Raw genomic sequence first — 20,778 nt, 5'->3', positions numbered from 1 at the left:
GATTGGGAGGAAGAGTAGAGCCTTGGAAAGAGAATTCTTGTCTCTGAATGAAGAGGTGCATGTCTAGACAGCTGGAACTGTGCCTGCACATCTATTTTTGCACAAAGCAATTAAAGCTGTCCACTTTGGAAACAGATTCAGATTCCAGGCTCTGCAGTTTACTACTAAGAGTCACACACATTAAGAAGAAATTACTTTCTTTTTCTAATCTCTACAATTCACCATTTAAATAACTTCTTAATGGAAACTAAATCTAATTTGGCCACAGAAACTGAATGATGCACAGATGTCTCCCCATCTGTAATCAAGTCTCAACAGACAGATCATATGGATCAGACCAAGAGCTCCCACAGAATGAAGCATAATCTTAATTTCAGGTTCATCAGTGGCTTCTGAAAAAAAGCTTTTCTTCCAGGAAGGAAGAAAAGTAGTAGAATTGCTTAATACTTCATGAGATCTTTAGGCTAGTGATTATGCAAATTAATGCAGACTGCATGCTCATTAACAGCAAGGACACAAGATGCAGACCCATTATGCACCTTTGGGCTTAGTTTCATTCAAAAGGAGTCCAAGCTCTGATAGGCTCATGACTGGAAGCAAAGCACAGCACCCAGCATGTGGGATCCTCAGCAGCTGCTTCAAAAGCACATCCCAATCTGAACCAAAACTTTTACTGCAGGCACACACTTAGAAACCTCTAAAAACTTCCTTTGATCCACAACTAAAAAGTTAGTTCAAAACAAAAACCCATCAAAGTCCTTGGAACAGTCCTTTCAAAAGTTAATCACAGATAGCTGTACCAGTATGCTCTAGGCAAAGCTAAACAACTTGAAAGCAAATGCATCAAACTTCAGGGGTTCTTCATTCCACAAATGTGCCTTTAGTTCAAGGGTGAAAAGACACAGAGATTGATGCGACAGGAAGAATATATCCTGCTTTCCTGTTAGATAGCCCCCATCTTATTAGAGCTAAAGGGAACCAAATTCAAACACGTTACCATCATCTAACACATAATGGCATCAAAATGGGATTTGGATGTAGTAAGATGTATTCATCACCCTTCCACCTCTAGTCAGTAGAACAAAGTGACTGGAAACAAGGACAGAATTCTGCTCTGAAAGTGGAATCAGTCAGGGAAAAGTGAATTAGATCATTTTATAAGCACGTGGAAGAGAACTATCATGCCTAAACAAAACAGGATACAGAATTGAACTAACTAATACATTCCAGGAAAAATTTTGCAACAAAACCACCAGTCTGTTGTTATGTAAGAAAACATTTCTTAGGCCTTTATTTACAAAAGCTTTAAAAACAAATACCCTCTGTTATGCAAATTATTTGTTGTTTAAAAAGGACCACCCAGTTACATCATCGTAACTCAATGAAAAAAAGGTGTTTGATTTTTTTGTTTCTAAGTACAAGGTAACACAGAGTAATTTGGCGAACATTTGGAGGTTCTGCTCCTACTGAATTCCGTGTGGAAGCGGCAGAGGCGCTCGCAGGCACACGCAGGCACACAGTGTCCCACATTCCATCATTTCAGGCTCCTGTTTAGCTATTCAGTACCAACAAGCCTTCCTGCACAACTGCTCTCTAAATATGCTATGCAGAGTTAAGAATGTACTTTAGGGTCCTTTAAAACAATATATCTAAAATACATTGCTAAGATATACTCCAAAATAAACTAGCATTACACTCCTCAGGTAACTTTATTAGCTCTAAGTTATTTATATTTTGTTGTTTTACAACAAGTATCTGTAACATCTGTCTTTGTAGCAACTACAAAAAAGCACGATTTAATTGTCCTTCTAATTCAACAATTCAATTAAATAGTATTTTTTTTTCAGATCTTTGGGTTTTCTCTTCAACTAAACTGACTTTCAAAAATCATCAAATCAAGTACATAATAAATATGACTTCATAAAAAATATCCAAGATGTACATTACTAGAATAAAAGCCAGGAAGTTAATCTAGGGAAGTGTGCCATTACAAAACTCCTACTATTCTGTTATCTTTCAACTCTCAGCGTAATGGCAAAAATGCTAAAGTCATAACTGTTTTTTTCCTGAAGGGTGTGTACAGCTGTTTTTAAAAGCTCCTTTCCCCATCACAGAGCAGCTTTAGAGCAGCAGGCCAACCAGCAGTTGACATGTGCAGGATGCATCTGAAGTTGACTGAATGCTAGTAAAATAACAGCAGTTACTAGGATATCAGTAGTTTGTTTTGCTTGAAAAAATTGAGATTATGCAGCAAATAAGTCATGTTCTAAGGGTGGAGATACCAAGAAAATAGAGTGTGAAGCTGCTGAACTTGGCAGATGATTGTTTTCTAGCTGAGGGCAAAAGAAAAAAACAAAACAAAACTTCAAATAAAACAGAGGATCTGAGACTCTCTAAAGTGCAAATTTGATGGTCCACAATCTTGAATAGCTAAAACGCCTGCATACTGGAAGGAACAGACATGAATGGAGAAGTTAGTTACAATCAGTGCCAGTTAATCTGGAGGAGGGAGGGGAAAGAGACAAAAAACTAGAAGATCAATATAGCTAAGTTTACCAGACTGTTCATGATGATTTAACTTTCCCCTTCTCTCTGCCACACTGATCCCACGCATGCTTCGTTACAAACGGGCTAGATAAGAGGCCAAAATTTAACCCAAAAATTTTACATATCAGTATTAAGATCAAAATCTGTGACAGGAACAGTCAAGTTTTGTACATAGAAAGGCAGAAAAGAAAGTGTGCTGAGAAAGGAGGGAAAAAAGCCTTATTGTCCAAGGGGTTCAACAAGAGATAAAACCTATGTACAAGCATGTGGAGGTCAAAAAGGTGGCCTTTCATTTTATGTCATGACTGTTTGTTGGCTTCTTCTTCATATGCATTTCCTGTGCCATTTTGTACATAAGATGACCCCGATCCAAGGCCGTATAAGTGGCCACAATATTTAGCATCGTCAATGTGATCTTCAAAGAACATCTAAAGAGTTAAAAGAAAGACAAATTATTGTCAAAGACTCAGTTTAAACATAACTATAGAAAGGCTTTAAAACGTTACTTTCTTTTTAGCATAAGATATGAAATCCTAGTGTGCAAACCCATGGTATAATTAATGTAGTAACATACTTTATCTCAACATATTATCAAAATGTGCTACATGATTAAACACCAGTCCTCCTGTGTGCCCTTCCTGGTGAAATGGCCAAATGCAGCATCTTCACAATTTTGTATTATCAGTTATTACTCATGTTTCTGTAAGCACAACAAATACATTTCTCCAAGTGATTTCTGTGGGGTTTTTCATAATAATTTATCTGTTTAGCATCCATCATTGGTAATCTACCTACTCCTCAGTGTGTTGGTTTTCATCATACTCTGCCCTGGAACACATGTAGGTCCTGATTTATAATATAAGGGTTCAGGGACAGGGAGAATGTGCACAAAACCTATTATGGATTTTAGAAAAATGTAGAAAAATGCATTTCCACCTGGCTCCTCGTACAGGCTTCACTTAAAAAGAAACAGCAAAACTAAATTTTGTACTAAGACTGCATTTACAAGTCTTAATTACAAACAAAAACTTTGAGTGGAAGACATACAAAGCCCCATGATTCTGCTAACCTACCTTTCACACTTACGTTTTCAAGGAAAAGTACAAATTAACCCCCACATCCCCTGCCAAAAAAAAAAAAAAAAACAAACCCAAAAAACAGACACATACATACATGAAAATTCTTCACCCTAAAAGCTTCACAGCAACCCTGACATCCCAGTCATTGACATTTTGAGATGACATCTGAAAACTAATGGAGCCAGAGCACACAGGAACAGGGTGGAAACCACACACAACCTTATCTACCAAACAGGCTGAAAGCTTCTCTCTTAGCAGTTCAGTCTGTATGGAAAGTTCTGTACAACAGGAACTGAAGACCTCAGTTAAAAGTTTTAAAGTCCGAACAGTTCTTCAAGATATAAACTGGTAGAAAAACCCCAAAACAACAGTTCTGATGTTGTAGTATCAGTATTTAAACCTTTCTGATGGGAAGAAATAGGTCAGTAACTTTTTTTGCTAGAACTCAAAATCCAAGCAAGCTATCTTCAACACAACAGTTAGTAATAGAGCAGGAACACTTACTAATTTTGCACATCTAAAAGCACTGAAAAATGAAGTTCCTTCACTCAGAAATATATTGTCATACAACGAACATAGAAAGAATCCTAAATATTGAAATAAATCATCATAACCAATCCATCTTTTTTTGATAAATTAAACAAAAGCTTTATACTAAAAAACTCAAAAACTCTGTACTCCAAACAAGAGTTTGGTTTGTTTTGGTAAACAAATTCAAGATGCTAATTTGCCATGTAACACAAACTGCACCTCATTTATGAAATATTATAGGGCTTCAACCTTTTACTCTAACTTGAAAGGCAGTATCTTAGGCATAACTACCATGTACTCCTCTTTCCCTTTATTTGCTATGGATTTTTTTTCAATTTTATGAGTGAGAGATTAGCAATACTGAGCAGATGTCAGTTAGCAGCCAAGGGTTTGGACTGTACCAGAAACAATCCTCTCCACTGCATCTCTAGCCCATGACTTGCCTGAACACTACAACAGCTCCAGGGGAGGCAGAACAGAGTGTTATGATGAGCAAATCAGCTAAAACTTTATTTTTCACCTGCTGACTCACCAGTTTTTGTCAGAAACTCATGGTAATTTCTTTTCTCCTTTGCACAAAAGGCAAGGTAGACACATTAGGATACAATACTAAAACCTTATTAAAAGATGAGGTTGGCTATTGCCTTGTTTGAAGTGGTAAATGACACTGGCTTGCTGGCTAAATGCCATGGTCAGACACATTGGCATGTGACCAGCACACCTGCTTTCCAGAAGAGGTCCCTTCAGTATCTGTATGCTCTGCTAAGCTACCCTGGAAATGCAAATTGCAAAATTTCCTGAAATCTTTGTTGTAGACAGAGAAGCAGCAAGGATACATGAGATCTGTTAAGAGCTGGTTTCCCTTGCCACAAGCCTGAATTTAATTGACCCATGTATATTTAGAGCCTTAATTAATCTGTGCTTTACTCAATGACAGGGAACAAATGCATGGATACTCTCAACAGCAGCCTCAAGGTTATTATGCAATACAACTGCAATCTCCAAGTTTAGCTAAAGTGGTTGGGGTCTGGGTACTCTCTCCCCAACCTCCAGCTGGCCTGTCACAGCCAGCAGTGCCACCCAGCTGGACACTACACTGAGAACAAGCTCCAAGATTGGTTTGAGTACAGTCACCCAGAAAGGAGTCTCATAACTCACTGCAGTAGCCATCTCAAAAAAAGGTACCCTCTATAACCAAGGAAAGGCAAAAAATCTCCCCAAACTAAAAATCCACAAAAATATCCAAGAGCAAGGCACAGGCTGGAAACAGGAAGCAAGTCACTCGTAGCAGTTAAGCAGGGAATCACTAGGCTGGTTCACACTTACTCTGGGGGAAATACAGCTGGTCTTACATTTGTCAGAAAGGAGTGACCCCTGAAGTCAACTCAGAGTCCTCCTTAAAATATGGCAGACATACTAGAATCAGCAATTCTATCACAGCACATCACTATTATGAAGATAAAACAAATAAACACATTCACCTACTTCTCTCATTTTGAAAAAGGCCATTCCTGTGAGCAAAGAATCAGATCCTGCCTGATGCTGTGGTCCTATCCTTTCCAGCTCTAGTTGCTCAGCCACTTCTTGTAATCCACCCTGAAAAAGAGAATATTTTTATCAATGGTTGAAAAAAGAGTTCATCATGAAACTAAAGAGCTATATTTGGGAAAATCTGTTATGCAAGTCATACAACCTCAGGTACCTTTTAACATTTGCAGAGAAGCCATAACAGACGTTATTCTACATAAATACACACCTGGGGAATCACAATTTTATGTCAGTATTGATTAAGTGAAGTATTTGAGACCAACAAAAGTACTGCTTCTTATGTTTCAGCTTCTCCAGTAACCAGATATCATTACTTAAAGGACTGGCAAAACCGAAGAACAAAACCAGGTGTTCCAGTACTTCTATTTGAATGAAAGTTTAAAAGGTAAAAATGTTGTTCCACAAACAAAAGTATTCAAGTGCTTACAAATGAGGTGGGTGCCCACATACCTCCATGTGTTAAAAAAAGAAAATAAATCTACATTTCCTTTTAAACAGACCTTATTCTTTCCACTTACCTTTCCATAATTAAGTTGAGGGTTTTTCCACTTCCCTTCACAAAAACTCTGAGTATCCTTAAGCATCTACATTACAGGGAGTCCAGGAAAACATTACACAGCAGGCATTTAGAAACCATGTGGTTAAGCCAAAAAAAGGAAGAAAGTGGCTACTCCATCTCTAAGAGACATTCTACCCCTCTAAATTCATTAGCTGTCATAAGAGGATAGGGGGAAAAAAATGCAAAAAAACATCATCCCCTTGCAACTAGTTTTTTTTTAGAGACTAAAATTCAATGGCATAGCTAGCTTTTCTGTTAGAGCTGTATTATTTAAGTCACCTGTGTAATGAAAACTACTTCTCCAAGAAAGTAGACACCTCACATATAAAAAAGGGAGAAATTTAACATGGTACTTGTCTGCTTTGAATTACTATAGAAGGTTTTAAAAGGATAGACTGTGAAGCTGTAGATATCACTCCAAGGCTGCAAATGTATCAGCTCATCATGGTAAAAGTCCAATTTTGAAGCAAGTTTTCTTCCCAGTAAGCTTATGTGAAAAACTATTCCCTTAACTGCAGAGTGACTGAATAAACCCTTTTAGTGCCCCCACAAACACTAACTGAAGTGGAAGCAAGCCCATATGAAGTCTGCTTGGTTTTACATATACAACACAGACCAGCAGAAGAACAGATGTGTATATTTCAAGTGACCTCAAGTCAGATCCAACATTATGAAAATTCCTATGATTTTACAGTAACAGTTTCAGTCCAGTTTTGTTTGTTTAAAATTATAGAAGCTACAGTAGCAACATTCCCAAGTACTACTACTAAACAACAAGAAAACCTAGTGCTGGTATGGCTACTTTTATTATAGCTTGAGCAGCAGGAATAGAGTTTACAGAAGTTTAAGATAGAAGCAATTCTAGACACTCTACAGTTAAGCACCAAAGCTAGATTGTTTTGTTTACATGCTTGGAAACAACATTTGAACACTGCAAACATTCTCAGTTATTTAGCTTACACCCTCAAGAACATGCTGAGGATTGAGGGCAGGGGAAAAAATACATCTGGAATAAAAGTATGCTCTCTTGCTTTCTAAATGCAATAGTGAGCTGTTAAGTTAGCAACAGCAGTCAGTCACACCCTTTCAAGGCACCATTTTCTGCTTCTAAACCATCTACTTCCTCAGGCTGTAAGTCAGAGATGCCTCATTATTGGGTTCTGCTAGCTGTAACACTATCAACTCGAGCTTGAACTCTGAAGAAAAACACCCAAGAATAAAAATCGGTAACATTTACACAGCAGCTGCAGGCTCTGGAATGCAGACTAAGTAATTAAAATTTACACTAGCAGCAGCCTACAGAAGAATGGTTTGAAAAGAGAACTTTTAATGGCAGATCTATTTGTAAACATATCTGACCACTTTTGTGTGGGACTTCTTGGTCTGTAACTGCAATAATTACAGAATAAAACATGGCAGTCTCAGAAAATCAATAGGATACTGAGATTCTCTTTCAGACAGACAAGACTGCTGCATTCCAGATAAGAACATTTTAATCTCTGATGAGAAGGCCAAATTCTTTTCAAAATTTCAGAGCACTGGTCTTTTTCAAGAAAGGACACAGAATTATTTACAAACTCAAGTTTCACAGCACTGGTACCAGAGTTCATTGGTCTCTACAATTCCCTACATTAAAAGCAATTTTCTAACAGGGTCTGCATTACTTAAGTGTTACTGTTACTATAAAAATGTTTGCAATTGTCTACATGGAAAAATTTCTAGAAAACAAGCAAGAGTTTAACCCATTCTACACTAAGTATCTCAAGTCCCAATCAATCCACATGCCAGTAAAGTACACTCATGCCCATTTAAGTAAGAGTTAACATCCTGTAAATTGACAGATTACTTAATTCAACAAAAAGAGCAACAGCTTCTCAATACTCGAGTATACTTCCCTATCCCAAAAAAGTGCTTGGGTGTCTGGAAGCAGGGAGTTGGGGACCTACAGCAAGTCAGTGACTTTCATGTGAAAAATAACTTAGAGAAGTCAACAAGCACAGCAGTTCAATTCAATGAAATTTAATAGATATTGAAAGTGACAGACAGTAGGAGACAGTGTATGCATTTTTAGAGTCACAACACTGAATTTTTAGTAACTTGTTTCAGACAGCTGCTCTCAGTACAGTACAAGTCCACCATCACTTCATCACTACTAAATTTGGAGGAGCAGGATTGCTCACATCCCTTCCCCTACTGTCATTACCAGTCTGCAGGTTAGGTGACAGAAACAAGATTTACTGCAGAAAAGCTGACCTGCAGCTCTGAAGGAAAAAAAAACCAAGCAAACAAAAAAAAACCCCACCCATTTTTTTTAAGTTTTGCTGAAGTAAAGGTTTTTCTCGACTTCAAAAAAAAATTTAATATCTCTAAACAGTGCAGGTTACATACAACTATGTCTTAACAGAAGGACAATAAATGCAGTCCCCTCCTCCTCAAACCCACTGGGAATGTCACTGCTGGAATGGACAAAGAACATCATTTTATCACCTTTCCTACATCACTGAAGTTGGATCATAGTTTCTGTTCTTGGCAACTGTGTTGCTACCACTAAGATACCAGATGCTTTGCTTCATCAGGAATGAGAAAGCAAGGGGTTTTTTTGATTGGGGTTCTTCCCCGGCCTCCTTTAAGACTTCTGAAGTTTACAAACATTTAATTTTCAGTTCCAGCCTCTGCAAAGAAAAACTCTAAGATATTCTCTAGTACTCTGACATTTGCCTGGATGATTATACCAAGAACAACTCTAGATGAACACAAGTGGGCATAATTTTATACTAATGGTGAGGTCTTAATTTCCAACATTAATTTGATTAACAGAAGTTTTATGTTATTACTTCCCAACTACTTAGAAGTGACACACTCCTATTAGTTTATTTCAGATAGAAACAGAGGACTATAAATAAACCCCACACAGTTCACTAGTTGAGCATGACGAAGTGGCAAGACATTCCTTAGTTAGGACTTGGTTGCACTATTCAGTGTTCTCTTTCTCTTGCAGGTTCTTGTTATGAAAGCCTAGAGAATCAAGTTACTTTCCACAAAGTAGCAAGTCATTAATCGCCTCAGATGAGAGATGCACCTCATTCCAGCAGCAGTCCAGACTATTACAGTTCTTTGGCAAGTAAATCTGTTATCTCTGTAGCATCTTTCTTTCACTTGCCGTCTTCCCCTTCACATACTTAGTTTCCATTTATTCTCCAGTCCAACAGTATCCAAATTTCATGCCTGATAGAGTAAGCCAACTAGTAGCCTGTCATGAGAGATTAGTTTCTAGTACTGCATTTTTTTCCCAGAAGTCACATATTGTTCCTGAACATATGCTGCTGTTTAATCTTTCTTTATGGGGCCATCTGAAACATTCTTCACTCCATTCCTCTTCCCAAGACACTTCCACAGCATCATCACTGCAATTACCTTTGCCAAGATGACTGCAGTCCTTTAATGGACTGCACAATGAAGAAATAAGAGTACATAAAACCCATCAATTCTTATGGCCCAAGAAGTTAAGGATCTATTGCAAAAATGGGCTTATCATCTGCCAACAAAGACTGGGCAATATAAATATAGTACCCACATGCTATTTTTAACTGGTAAGCAGCTATAAAAATCAATGTGTGCTCTGCCTGCATCTATCAATAGCCTTTAATATTAAGCACATAGTTTGAGACAATAAGGATGTTAATGGCTATTATCAAAGCAAAACCAGAAAACAAACAGGAAGAACATTTCTTAGCAGAAAGTACTCTCTCTCCCCAAAACCAAACTTTTTTCTGAGCCATGAACTTACCTTCAGATTTTTGCAACTCTTCATGAGATATTTTACATCGTAGATGACAGGGAAAAACAATCGCAGTATCTCAAAGAAGTCCAACTCTTCTTCAGGTAAATTAGAATTTGTCAGGATTTTTATTAGATAGCCAAAGTCATATCCACTGCAAGTTAATAACAAAAACATTATAAGCAAATAACTTAGAGGTATCATTTTCACTTCCAGCATCAAAACTTTATTACACATTGACAGGACATCTTGCTTGATTTCAATGGAATTAAGGATTGAGCCAAAAAATACTAAGCCTCAGTGTAAATGGCCCATCTGCAGCTTTCAAGGAAACATTCTAATTTAGTCTCAAAGAGGCCAAGTGAAGGACCAAAAAAATATATGCCTAGAGGAGCTTTTCCAAATCCTGAAACAAGGTAGTGCTTCTGGAGCTTCATTTGATTGAATTTAAAACAGAATGGCTCCAACTGGTGCCTTTCCTGGTGTCTTCCGCAGAGAATGGAGTTTCTCCCTACAAACTTAACAAGGTAAGAGACACTTCTACAATTCTTGCAGTCCAAAGGATTAATGCATTTCTAGAACCAACAATCATGAGCCAATACAAAGGGTTGAGAGAGGAAACAGGGTTTAAAGCATAGGAAAGACAGATGCTGGGTATTAAGCAGGACTGAAGGCCACAGCAAAAAGCAGTGCCTACTACTTCCCTTTTTCCTAGGAAGGAAGAGTGTAAGGCAGATTATTCATGATCTGATCATGAATCTGATCCATTATGATCCCCTGTACTCACAGGATGGCTCAAATATATACAGCCAACTAGATGGGGAACTGATACTTTATCTTTTTACATCTGCATAGAATCAAATTAGTTCCTAGACTTTACTGACATGCAATTTAAAAAATGTTAATACTAACAACAAAGGCAGCACGGCTGCCTCTGCTGAAGGCTGCATCACTTTTGCTACTTAAGGAACCTTAGCACATAGCTGATAGACAATTCAAGTGTATGGGTCGCCACCACACATTCCAGAATTCCCACTTTAAGACTGTGTTTGTTCTTGATTACATGAGGATCATAACTTGTTAAATTCTGAATGAGATATTTAACTGTGATATGAGCAACACATAAGAAAAATCAGTTACAAGAATTGTACTACTGAGCACTTACAAAGACTTCTGATGCAGGCTCATAGCTTTAGCTTGCATACTCAGTGAAGAGGATTCCTTTTTGTGCCTTTTGTACATGACAGGATTATCTACATCATCTTTACCTTACGACTTTCTAGACAGAGGGTAGAAAATCTTGAACATACTGGGAATGAACGGATAATCCACTAAAACTCCATCAATGCAAGATATACAAAAGGTACGGGTTATTGAAGCTCTCCCATGAGGCTTTTCCAGCGCTTTAAACAAGAATTTCACAATTTATGGATCCTGCCCTGTATCTGGTGCTTTGAAGGTGTGCTGGCAGCACTCCAGACTCCACAGCAGCAGCCGCTGGCCAGGGAGCAAGGGAGCCAAAGATCAAAAATTTCAGCTGAGCCTTAGAAAGTAAAAACTGGTAGTACGTGTGGCAAAACAGTGCCTTTGGAAGCCTAATTTTATTAGATCACCTATGAGGTGAGAGGAAAAAAAAAAAGAAAGAAAATTTTAGGGAAGCCTGTATCATAATAAAAGTCCTCTATAGAAAAAGAAAAGGCCACCTTAGCAAAATAGCTGTTCAGGATTAAAGAGAGTTACTGCCTTTGATACCAGTGGTTTTATTAATTCACTTAATTCCTGACATCTGTCATCTCTCTCAAATGTAAAATTTGTATTGAAACTTTTAAAGTGAAGAAAACAGTACTTGTGTTCCTCCTCTTCCAAAAAAAGCCCAACCAAACAAAAAAACCCCACAAAATTTCATGACTAAATTACTAGAACACAGATGCTCTCAAACACTTTCAATTTCTATTAAGAAGGAAGTACTGTAAGAAAAGTCAAATTTTACTTACTATTTGTATAAAGAGGGAGCAGACTGCCATTAATCTGCAATTTTGATGAAGAATTATAGACAATTTTTCAACCAGAGACTGTAGCAGCTTCTAGGATCCTCATGCAGAAAAAGGGAACAGAGCATCTCAACAGTGGATTTTAGAAGCATGATGAGCCTTCCAATCCCTGACAGCATTCAGTTTTTGGAACCTAAGCATGGGTTTGTTTTAGCTAGCTCAACAAAATCATGTCTCACATTCCTCAAGTTCCAGCTGCTTATCCTTAGTCCCTTTATGCTCATGACAATCAACAGAAACCACACATTACTAATCACAATGCAGAATTACTGCACTTCTATAATCTTTTCAGTACACTTTTAACTTCTCAGGGGTCATCCAAGCTTACACAGACTTCAGAACTGCGACTCCAATTCAAAACTAAGATATATCTAGTTCAAAAAATTTTGAGTAGCCACTGCTGAATGGTAATAGAATAGCAAGAAAGCCCACAATAAGCAATTATGCAATTACCTGCTCATTAAACAAGTGTTTTTTTCTAATCCTAAAACAGGCAATTAATGGTTGGTTTATATCCTGAAGCACATCGGTTTCCTTTCCTTAAAAAGCTTTTACCATTTCAAATATAATCACCTGAAGTGCAGCTAGCCAAAACCCCTGGAGCTATCACAATTATTATTTTTTTTTCCTTTTTTCACTGAACACAGACAACCGTAGGCAACAAGACCATGGAAAAGATGATACATGTCTGTTTTTTCCTCCTACTATTCAGAAAGTATTCAGATAGTCAATAATGAACTCTACTCAAGCTCCAACAGTCTCTGAAATAAATCAAAACCTGATAGGTCCAAGAAAGCTTTACCTCATTTTATAACTGGCTAATAGAAATGAGTCAACAGATTGTATTTTACCAAAATCAGTTAGACACAAACGATTATTGAAATACAATAGCTTGGAACTTCCCAGCTTCCCAAAACTATCTGGGTTAAAAGGCATGTTTGGACAGAGCCTCCAAAAGGTAGATTGAGGAGGCTGCACACAGGTGGACACTCAAAGCAGATCTGGCCATTGAACACTGACAAAAACAGTGTTTGAGCTGTTCTGGTTTGTAATTTTTTAAGACTGACAAGCATTATCATCTCTCTTGACTGTGCAAAGAACTTGAAATTCAGAGTTTCCCCTCCTCTTGACTCAAATACATTTTATCACACACAAAAGATTTGATGGAGTCGCTTATGAAATTGCATTATACAAGAATCAGTGACACCACAAATGTTTCTTCATCAGTGCCTGGCTGAACCACAGGTCCACACAGGTGTGCCAATACTTCAGGATGCCAAGGCAGCCACATAAGACGCAGAGATAAAAAGTACAAAAGTGAAACTATTTGAGAAGCTAAGAGCTTTGAAATAAACTAAGTAAGAATTCAAGGAAGTCAAAGGAAAAAATAAAAACATATCACATCATGCTTTAAGAATGGATTAATTCCCATCTACCCATTTCCTAAGAAAGTCAAATTTTGAGGGTTATTAATAATTAAAGCATATTAAGGGAACAGAAGCAATATCATAGTCAGCAACTACCAAGCACAGCTTTTTCAGTAGTCAAAGAACTACCCATTGAAAGCCTACATGAAAAAAATTTTCAATTGAGCCATCTCATTAAGTTTCCTCTGACACAATACAACCACAATCGACCCAAGATAGATTTATAAACAGCTGTTTAATATTCTTTTTGGCACATTTTATGTGACCCATGGCTCATCTGCAGCTTCTCAGAACTTAACCCACTACTCAAGGGTTTTGTGCTCAAGATAATACCAGCATGCTCTGTCAAGCACAAAAGCCTTTAAGCACTTTCCAACTTCAAGCAGAGTTGTGGCTAATCAGTGTTTGACAGTCATTTTCTGGAATAGCTGACTTAAGAGACTATCTAAACACACTGTCAGTGAAGTTCCAAACAGAAACTCATTTCAGCACAGATGAAACTGGAATTTATTAAAGCCATTTCAAAAACCCTTAGTAAGCTGTACTAGTCAAAATGGCATTATTGCATGTAGTTTGTACACTCCGACTATCATATTGGTCAGAAATCACACACAACCCACATAATTATGCTTTAAAAAGAATCACTAGTGTAGAAATGCCTCAGGTGTTCTTTTACTAGGATAGCCTACAATGAGCCCTTAAAGTTGTTAGACAATATTAGAAAAACATTTTCTAGCTGTAGCTGCTTCTACACAGCAGTGCCAGTAGATGTACCAGCTACATGCCCAACATGCCTTCCCTCCCATCCTCCCAGACCATCAAAATTACATTACTGTAGTCAAATGCAAATTACAAATATGCAGTAAAGCCCATAATAATGGATTTAAGAAGCTGCAAGAAACTTAATTCACTAGTTTAGCCTCTTTGACACAGCTCAACGGATTCCTATTCCTATTTCTCCCCAAGATGCTATGCTACCCTAGTAGCAAGATAGCAAGAGCAAGATTATTTTGGAGTCATATTGTGAAATGAGACAGCTGCAAGTGGAAGATGTACACAGATTAGGTGACAAGCATACTCAAGGAAGATCCTCTTTTTTTTTTTTTTTTTTTTTTTTTTTTGTTAACTGAATTTTTTTTTACCCCTTTCTTTTGGAAAGTCATTCTAACACTTTTTACAAAGCAAGTCAAAACAATGAATTTTGCAACAGGCTGTTAAATGTACTTTTCTAGTACGGTTTTGCATTCCTCACTGAAGCAATCATTCTCTTGGTTAATGAGGTAAATACTTCTCCAACTCCATGTGACTTTTGTTCAACCTCCTTGTTAGGATGAAGAATCCTTGAGGATGAAGAATTTGGGTTTTTTCAAATTACTTACATATTACGACCCACTAATATAGCATTAAGTGATGAACAAGAATAAGCCTGTAAGGAAACTACAACTCTCAGCTAAGACATTTGCTTTACCTTTGACTTGCTTAGCAGCCAGCACTTAATCTGACAACTTGGGGGCATTACATAGCAATAAGCCTATAAAGTAACCATTGCTTGCAAAAAGTGCAAATGATCTCTGGCACAGAGTTGATTGTACGTTGACAATTACAAAAGTGTTAAATCTTATGAACACCCAAAGATTTTTTTTGTACCTTGGCAGCTTTCGAGAGATTTAGCATTTGCATATTTATTCCTACTTGGAATATGAGCTCTTGGGATGGAATAAATAGTAAAATATATTAATTACTGCAGCTAGAATTAGGGTTTATTAGGGCTCTCCTTCCAAGCTGAGCAACCTCAGCTGTCCAGATTACTAGAAAATTTAAAATAACTTTAAAAGTGCTTAATAAAACTTTTCACTGATAATTCTGCAGTCTCTCTCATAAGATGAACAATATTTGCTTAAGAATTCCTTAAAGGTAGTTTTACTTTTACCTTTTTGATGATTATCACTTTCAAGTATGATATTAAAAGATGCAATGCCACCTGCTGGTTGAGGAGTTTCATGCTTTTCTGATTTACAGTTTTCTGGTTTCAGTGTAAGCACCAAAACAACCCCCATTATTGCTACCCTCCACCCTGTACACTCTACTTATCTGATACAGAATGGTGCCACAGGTACCAGCAGAAATAATTTTCTAAATCTTACCAACCAAGACATGTGCTACACAAACTATCAGGTGTATATCATTTAACACAAGATGTACCACTTAACACAAGATGTGAAATACAAGCTCTAAAATTCAATAACCAATATTGACAACTCAAATACTTAACATGCAGAAGTTACCTATGAAAGGAAAGCCATTTGACTCCTTCACACAGTACAACTCCTGATGTCATAAGCAGTTCTGCAAAGTACTGTGTCTCAATCCCTTCTTCCTCATGCTTTTTAAACTGGATACCAGATGTTGTCAGCAGCTCAATAGAGTCCTGGGCATACATATCTTCTCTAAAAACAGAGACAAGGAAAAGTAAATTTTCAAAATCTACAAGCCTCAGTGATTACAAACTTGGTAACAATTTTTTTTTTTTTTTTGCTATTCATTCCACAGACTTCAATAGCATAGATCAAGAGCAACTCAGCTTTTTTAATTTAAAAAACAAATAATTTTTCATAGTTTTTTAAACCTTCACCAACATTTCATCATAACCAGCCCCCCCGTTCTCATGTCCTTCATAAGAAAGTAGTTCATGGTACTTCTCTGGTTAGCTAGAACCCCCCTTTTACAAATCTACAGAGGAAAGTAAATGTATGAATACAGATTCATGAATTCCAAGTAAGATCCATTACCTGAACTGTAACAAATTAAATATATCAGTTGAAACACTACAACCTTACATTATCAAATTAGGAACAGTACACTGGAGATGCCAGTGCTGTATTATTTCCTGTGGATATTATCTCCCAGGCATTTCTTGTGATTTAAGCTTATGTAAATGGTTAGAAATATGCTCATCAAAAACTTCCTTCTTGCTACAACTGGAGACTGAATGTTTTCTTTATCTAGTCAACCCTGAGAATTCAGGCAGATTGATGTTTTCTTTCTGAACAACCAATCTCAATGTCAATAGCCATCCTTTGGACCTAAAATTTAACAGAGTGCCTTGTCCAGTCCCTTCTTAACCCTGTATTTGTTAAGTTTACCGCTAACATAGAGTCTTAAGGATTTTGTGATTTAATGGATGGCCTTTTTTTTGCCTGAAGTTTAAATAATAACAAAGAGCTGGAACAGGTAATTAGGAAAAAAAAGGCAAATATGTTTCTACTTAGATGATTATATTCATATTACTGTTTACAGCATGCTATTCTACAAAGTCTCTTCAGTATATAGTTTTCAATTTTAATTTAAAAAAAAACAAAGCAAAATAAACAAAAAAACCCAACAACAACCAAAATAGACAAAAAATAACATAGGCAAGACAGCCAATACCTCAAACTTTACTACTAGATTGATTCATAGAATTATATTGATTATTCCTAATAGCAAGCCAGCATTCGTGGGAACATAAGATACTTTCTCAAGATGTGTTGTATCTTTTTTCCTCTCTCCCAACACAGCTGCTCATTAGACCTCTAGATTTAAAGTATCAGCTTTCCAACACCTGTCCATCCCTGTAACACACTTAGGAACCCATAGAAAACTAACATGCCCATTTTACAAAAAGATGTTCCAATTCTAGTTTGTTGCTCTGCACTAATTAGGTGGATAGTTAAGTTTAGAGAAATATTTATGCTCTTTAAAAGCACCCTGTAACAAGACCTGGATGGAACCACACACACAAAAATGTAACTTCTAGGAACAACCAACAGCTGTTTTGCTTTAGAACACCTGGCTCAGTGCCACTTCCCAAAAGGAAGTTTAGGAATAGAGAAAAGTAAGTAATTTCTTATCTATTAAAAAAAAATCCCCCTGGTAACCTAATAAAAAGTCAGGTGACTACCTGTATTTTGCCTTACTAAGCTGCCTTATCTATGCAACATCTGCACAAATGGATGGAAAACAACTTTTATTTTCAGTTGCTTGACATTAAGTAGACCTTTGAAGCTCAGAAAACAAAAGACAACACAGGCTCTTCTTCCCAGATGACAGTTCAAGTGTTAGGAATTCATTCCTCCTCTTTCTCCCATACTTGGCAGGATTAGTATAGTCTATCAGGACAATTGGGTAACTTCCATCCAGCATTTATATGACCAGGCAAATTTAGAAATACAAAACTATCAAACTTGCACTTCCTTTAAGGGATATTTCTAACAACCTAAAGAGAGCATATAATTCCTCAGACCAAACTGGTTTGTGACGAGCCAGCCACAGCACTGCTGATCTCAAAATGTAGGAAGATGGAGACAGCAACAGTTAGGGTTTTTTTTTTTCTTTGTAAGAGTCCCAATTACTTTGAAAACAGGTCACTTTTGTCTGCAGAAAAATAAAAGGTCTGTTTTTAAACCTCCTCCATAGGCTGCAGTTTTAACTCGTGCATCAGTCTGCCCAGAGATCACTTTGTAACACAACTGCCAAAAAACCCCAAGCCCTCAAGAGGCTTAAGTTTGAGAAGTATTTGCACAGATGCCCAACTCAGGCCATATGAAAACTTATCAGAACAGTTATTTTTATTTTGGGAAAAAATTCAAGGTAATAGTAACCTTGCTGAAAATCCAGTGAAGATATAACTAGAACTCCACAGAACTGTCTCATGCCACTGGAAAAGTTAGGTTTATACTTAAAAGTTCATCACTGATAGAAGCCACAATGTGAAATAAATTTCATTATACTATTTAACAGATTATTAAAACAGCTTGTTTTTTAACCAACACTAAATACAAAACAACTCAGAACAAAAATCTCCAGAGTAGTTATGATGTAGAATCAACAACCCCTTTCAATCTATTAAAGACAAAAACACAGTAGCTCCCTAGAGTAAGTTGATTTGAAAACACAAGAAAAGCAGCTGCTGTATTAAGAAGTTGACAGTATTTTACCTGGAAAACTATAAAGAATTTGAAAGTCTTTAAACAAGAATAATACTGTTTTCCAGAGGATGGAGCACACTTGCTTTAGAACTTGCTGGTAACGTCTATAATACCTCTGATTTTAGTCACTTCAGTAATTTCACTTTTTTTTCTTCACATCAGTACTTTCCATTTTAAAATATACAAAGAAACAACTTGTGACTTCTATAACAACTAGAAAGAGTTAAAACTAAGGTACTAAAAGCACTCTGAAATGCTAAATATGAAAATGAAGAGTTAACTGTTGCACTATATATAAATGCCTCTTTTAAAAACTTCTATCAAAATTGCTTAACCTTTTTTGACCAAATTACCTACAGTAAGACAGACTACACAGAAACCAGAGCAGAGACCCTGTCTGGCTGACAACAGTTTTCCTCACATAAGATATAAGTATTTCAATCATATAGATAAAAGCAGTACCTATAGCTTTCACAACCTGTGAGACATTTTTACTAAGTCAGAAACATCCGGTCAACATCACAGACACACAACACTTACGTTAAATTAAATTTAAAATTAAATTGCCAAGTTGAAGTTCCTGAGGGGTATTCTCCTTGCTCGTTCATAAATGTAAGTCCTAGTTGAATTATTTTTAGCAGGTCTACATTGCAGCGTAATAATTGGTACTGATAGTCTGCGTTGCTTCTGAATTCTCCAATAGGTCTTGCAACTACTCCTGGAAATTCTGTATCCTGGAAGAACAAAGTTAACACTTGAATATAAAGCACCCATAAAAATTTACATTCCTCATTTTGAATAAAATGTATTTCAAACATATAACAGCTTCATAGCTGAGAAGTCGTGTGTGTAAAATTAGCGTTTAAAAAAGTAATAGATTAGAATCCTAAAGTTTGTACAGCATTAACTCATCATCACAAATCCATTCTTCTTTCAGTGAAAATGGATGAACAGGTTTATAGCTTTGATTTACTAGCATCAAATGAAGTCATCATATAATGTTTCTTGTGGTAACCAGCTAGATAAATATCAAGTGCTCTCTTACCATAGCTACATAGTTATACTTCCGTATAACTTGACGAATTTTCTTCATCTCTTCATCCAGGTTACAAGCCCAGACTTCACAGATTCTTTGGCTATGGTCTACGGTAGCTGCTGGCATAGTGGGGGGCTTTAGAGACCGTACATCAAGAGTCACACTTGACTGAGGACCAGTTTTATAAAGAGGACCTTAACTATTAATTTTCTTTAACCTAAGAGACAAGGAGAGTAAAATACCAAAACATAAATTTTTAATCTTCACTATCTGAAAATAAAATAAAATTACCAGGATCAAGCTTTATTCTTCTGACTTTTACAGAAAAGAAGCACAAAGTCGCCACGTTAATTTAACTTACTATCCAAAACGAAAAACCTTACGACTGTGTTACCGGATTTCTTTCTCGCACAAAGCCAGGCAGACCGGCAAGGCGCGCTAGTTCAAACAGGTAAAAAGCCATACCCGAGCCCACGAGCGTTATTCCCCCACAGGTTAAAGCGAACACTCCTGCGGATCCCGCCGCTGTGTCACACGTGAAACGAAGCGGCAAGACGAGCATCAGCGTTACGCCGAGCCCAGCGACACTGCCGAAAAAACCCAACAACCTTAGGCCGGCGGCCTCCCGGTCAAGAGAGGCTCCCTCAGCACGTATGGGCCATCCCAAACGGGAGATCGGCACGAGAGAACAAGCACCGCCGTACAGACCCGGCCCCACACCCCGGCTGGGATCCCGGACGCCCGCTTGCGCGTACGAGGCCTTCAGAGCTCCTGGAGCAGCCGCCGAGCCCGCCCTGCGCGGCGGGCAGCAACCCGCGGGGGACTGCGATAGGGAAGGGGCCGCCGCCGGGAGCGGCAGCCGCGCGGTGCGGAAAACCTGCGCATCACCCCAGCGGCCCGGCACGGCTGCGGGCAGGCGGCGGGGCCTCCGGGGGGCACGGCTACGCCGAAGGGAGGGGGATGCCTGCCCACTCTCGGCGCCCTCCTCCTCCCGGCCCGTCTTCCCGCGGCCCCCGCCCCTCCCTCACTCACACTCACGCTCTCGGATGGGTCGGGTCCGGTTGGATCGGGTCGGGCCGGGCCGGGCCGCGGCGGGTCTGGCGAGGCCCCGCGGCGGCCCCCGACGCCCCAGAGCCGCCAGTTGCCGCGCGCGACGCAGGAAGCGCTGCCCCCGCCGCCCCGCCACACAAAGCCATTACGTCATCGCCGCGCGACGCGGCCTTTCTCCCCTCACCTCTGACCGACGGCGGGGGCA

At 38.2% G+C, this 20,778-nt stretch overlaps 1 protein-coding gene across 2 annotated transcripts; it reads right to left on the bottom strand.

Annotated features, from left to right (window-relative positions):
- Window positions 1-1,260: 1,260 nt before the first annotated feature.
- CNOT7 (CCR4-NOT transcription complex subunit 7) lies at window positions 1,261-20,704 on the bottom strand. Of its 2 annotated transcripts, none has more exons than XM_071743453.1 (7): window positions 20,562-20,704; window positions 19,533-19,740; window positions 19,028-19,221; window positions 15,806-15,967; window positions 10,052-10,196; window positions 5,643-5,753; window positions 1,261-2,975 (listed from the first exon to the last, which is right to left on the bottom strand). In XM_071743453.1, the coding sequence occupies exons 2-7, from the start codon at window positions 19,647-19,649 to the stop codon at window positions 2,847-2,849; spliced, it is 858 nt and encodes a 285-aa protein (XP_071599554.1). In that variant the 5' UTR covers window positions 19,650-19,740; window positions 20,562-20,704; the 3' UTR covers window positions 1,261-2,846. The 2 variants fall into 2 exon arrangements, with proteins under 2 accessions (XP_071599554.1, XP_071599555.1); XM_071743454.1 differs by having other exon boundaries at window positions 2,815-2,975; window positions 5,639-5,753; window positions 20,562-20,702.
- Window positions 20,705-20,778: the final 74 nt, after the last annotated feature.

This window comes from Heliangelus exortis, chromosome 4 (assembly GCF_036169615.1).
Source record: "Heliangelus exortis chromosome 4, bHelExo1.hap1, whole genome shotgun sequence".
Taxonomy (NCBI): domain Eukaryota; kingdom Metazoa; phylum Chordata; class Aves; order Apodiformes; family Trochilidae; genus Heliangelus; species Heliangelus exortis.
The sequence above is the reverse complement of the archived record's forward strand: the minus strand, read 5'-3'. Positions and strand labels throughout refer to the sequence as shown.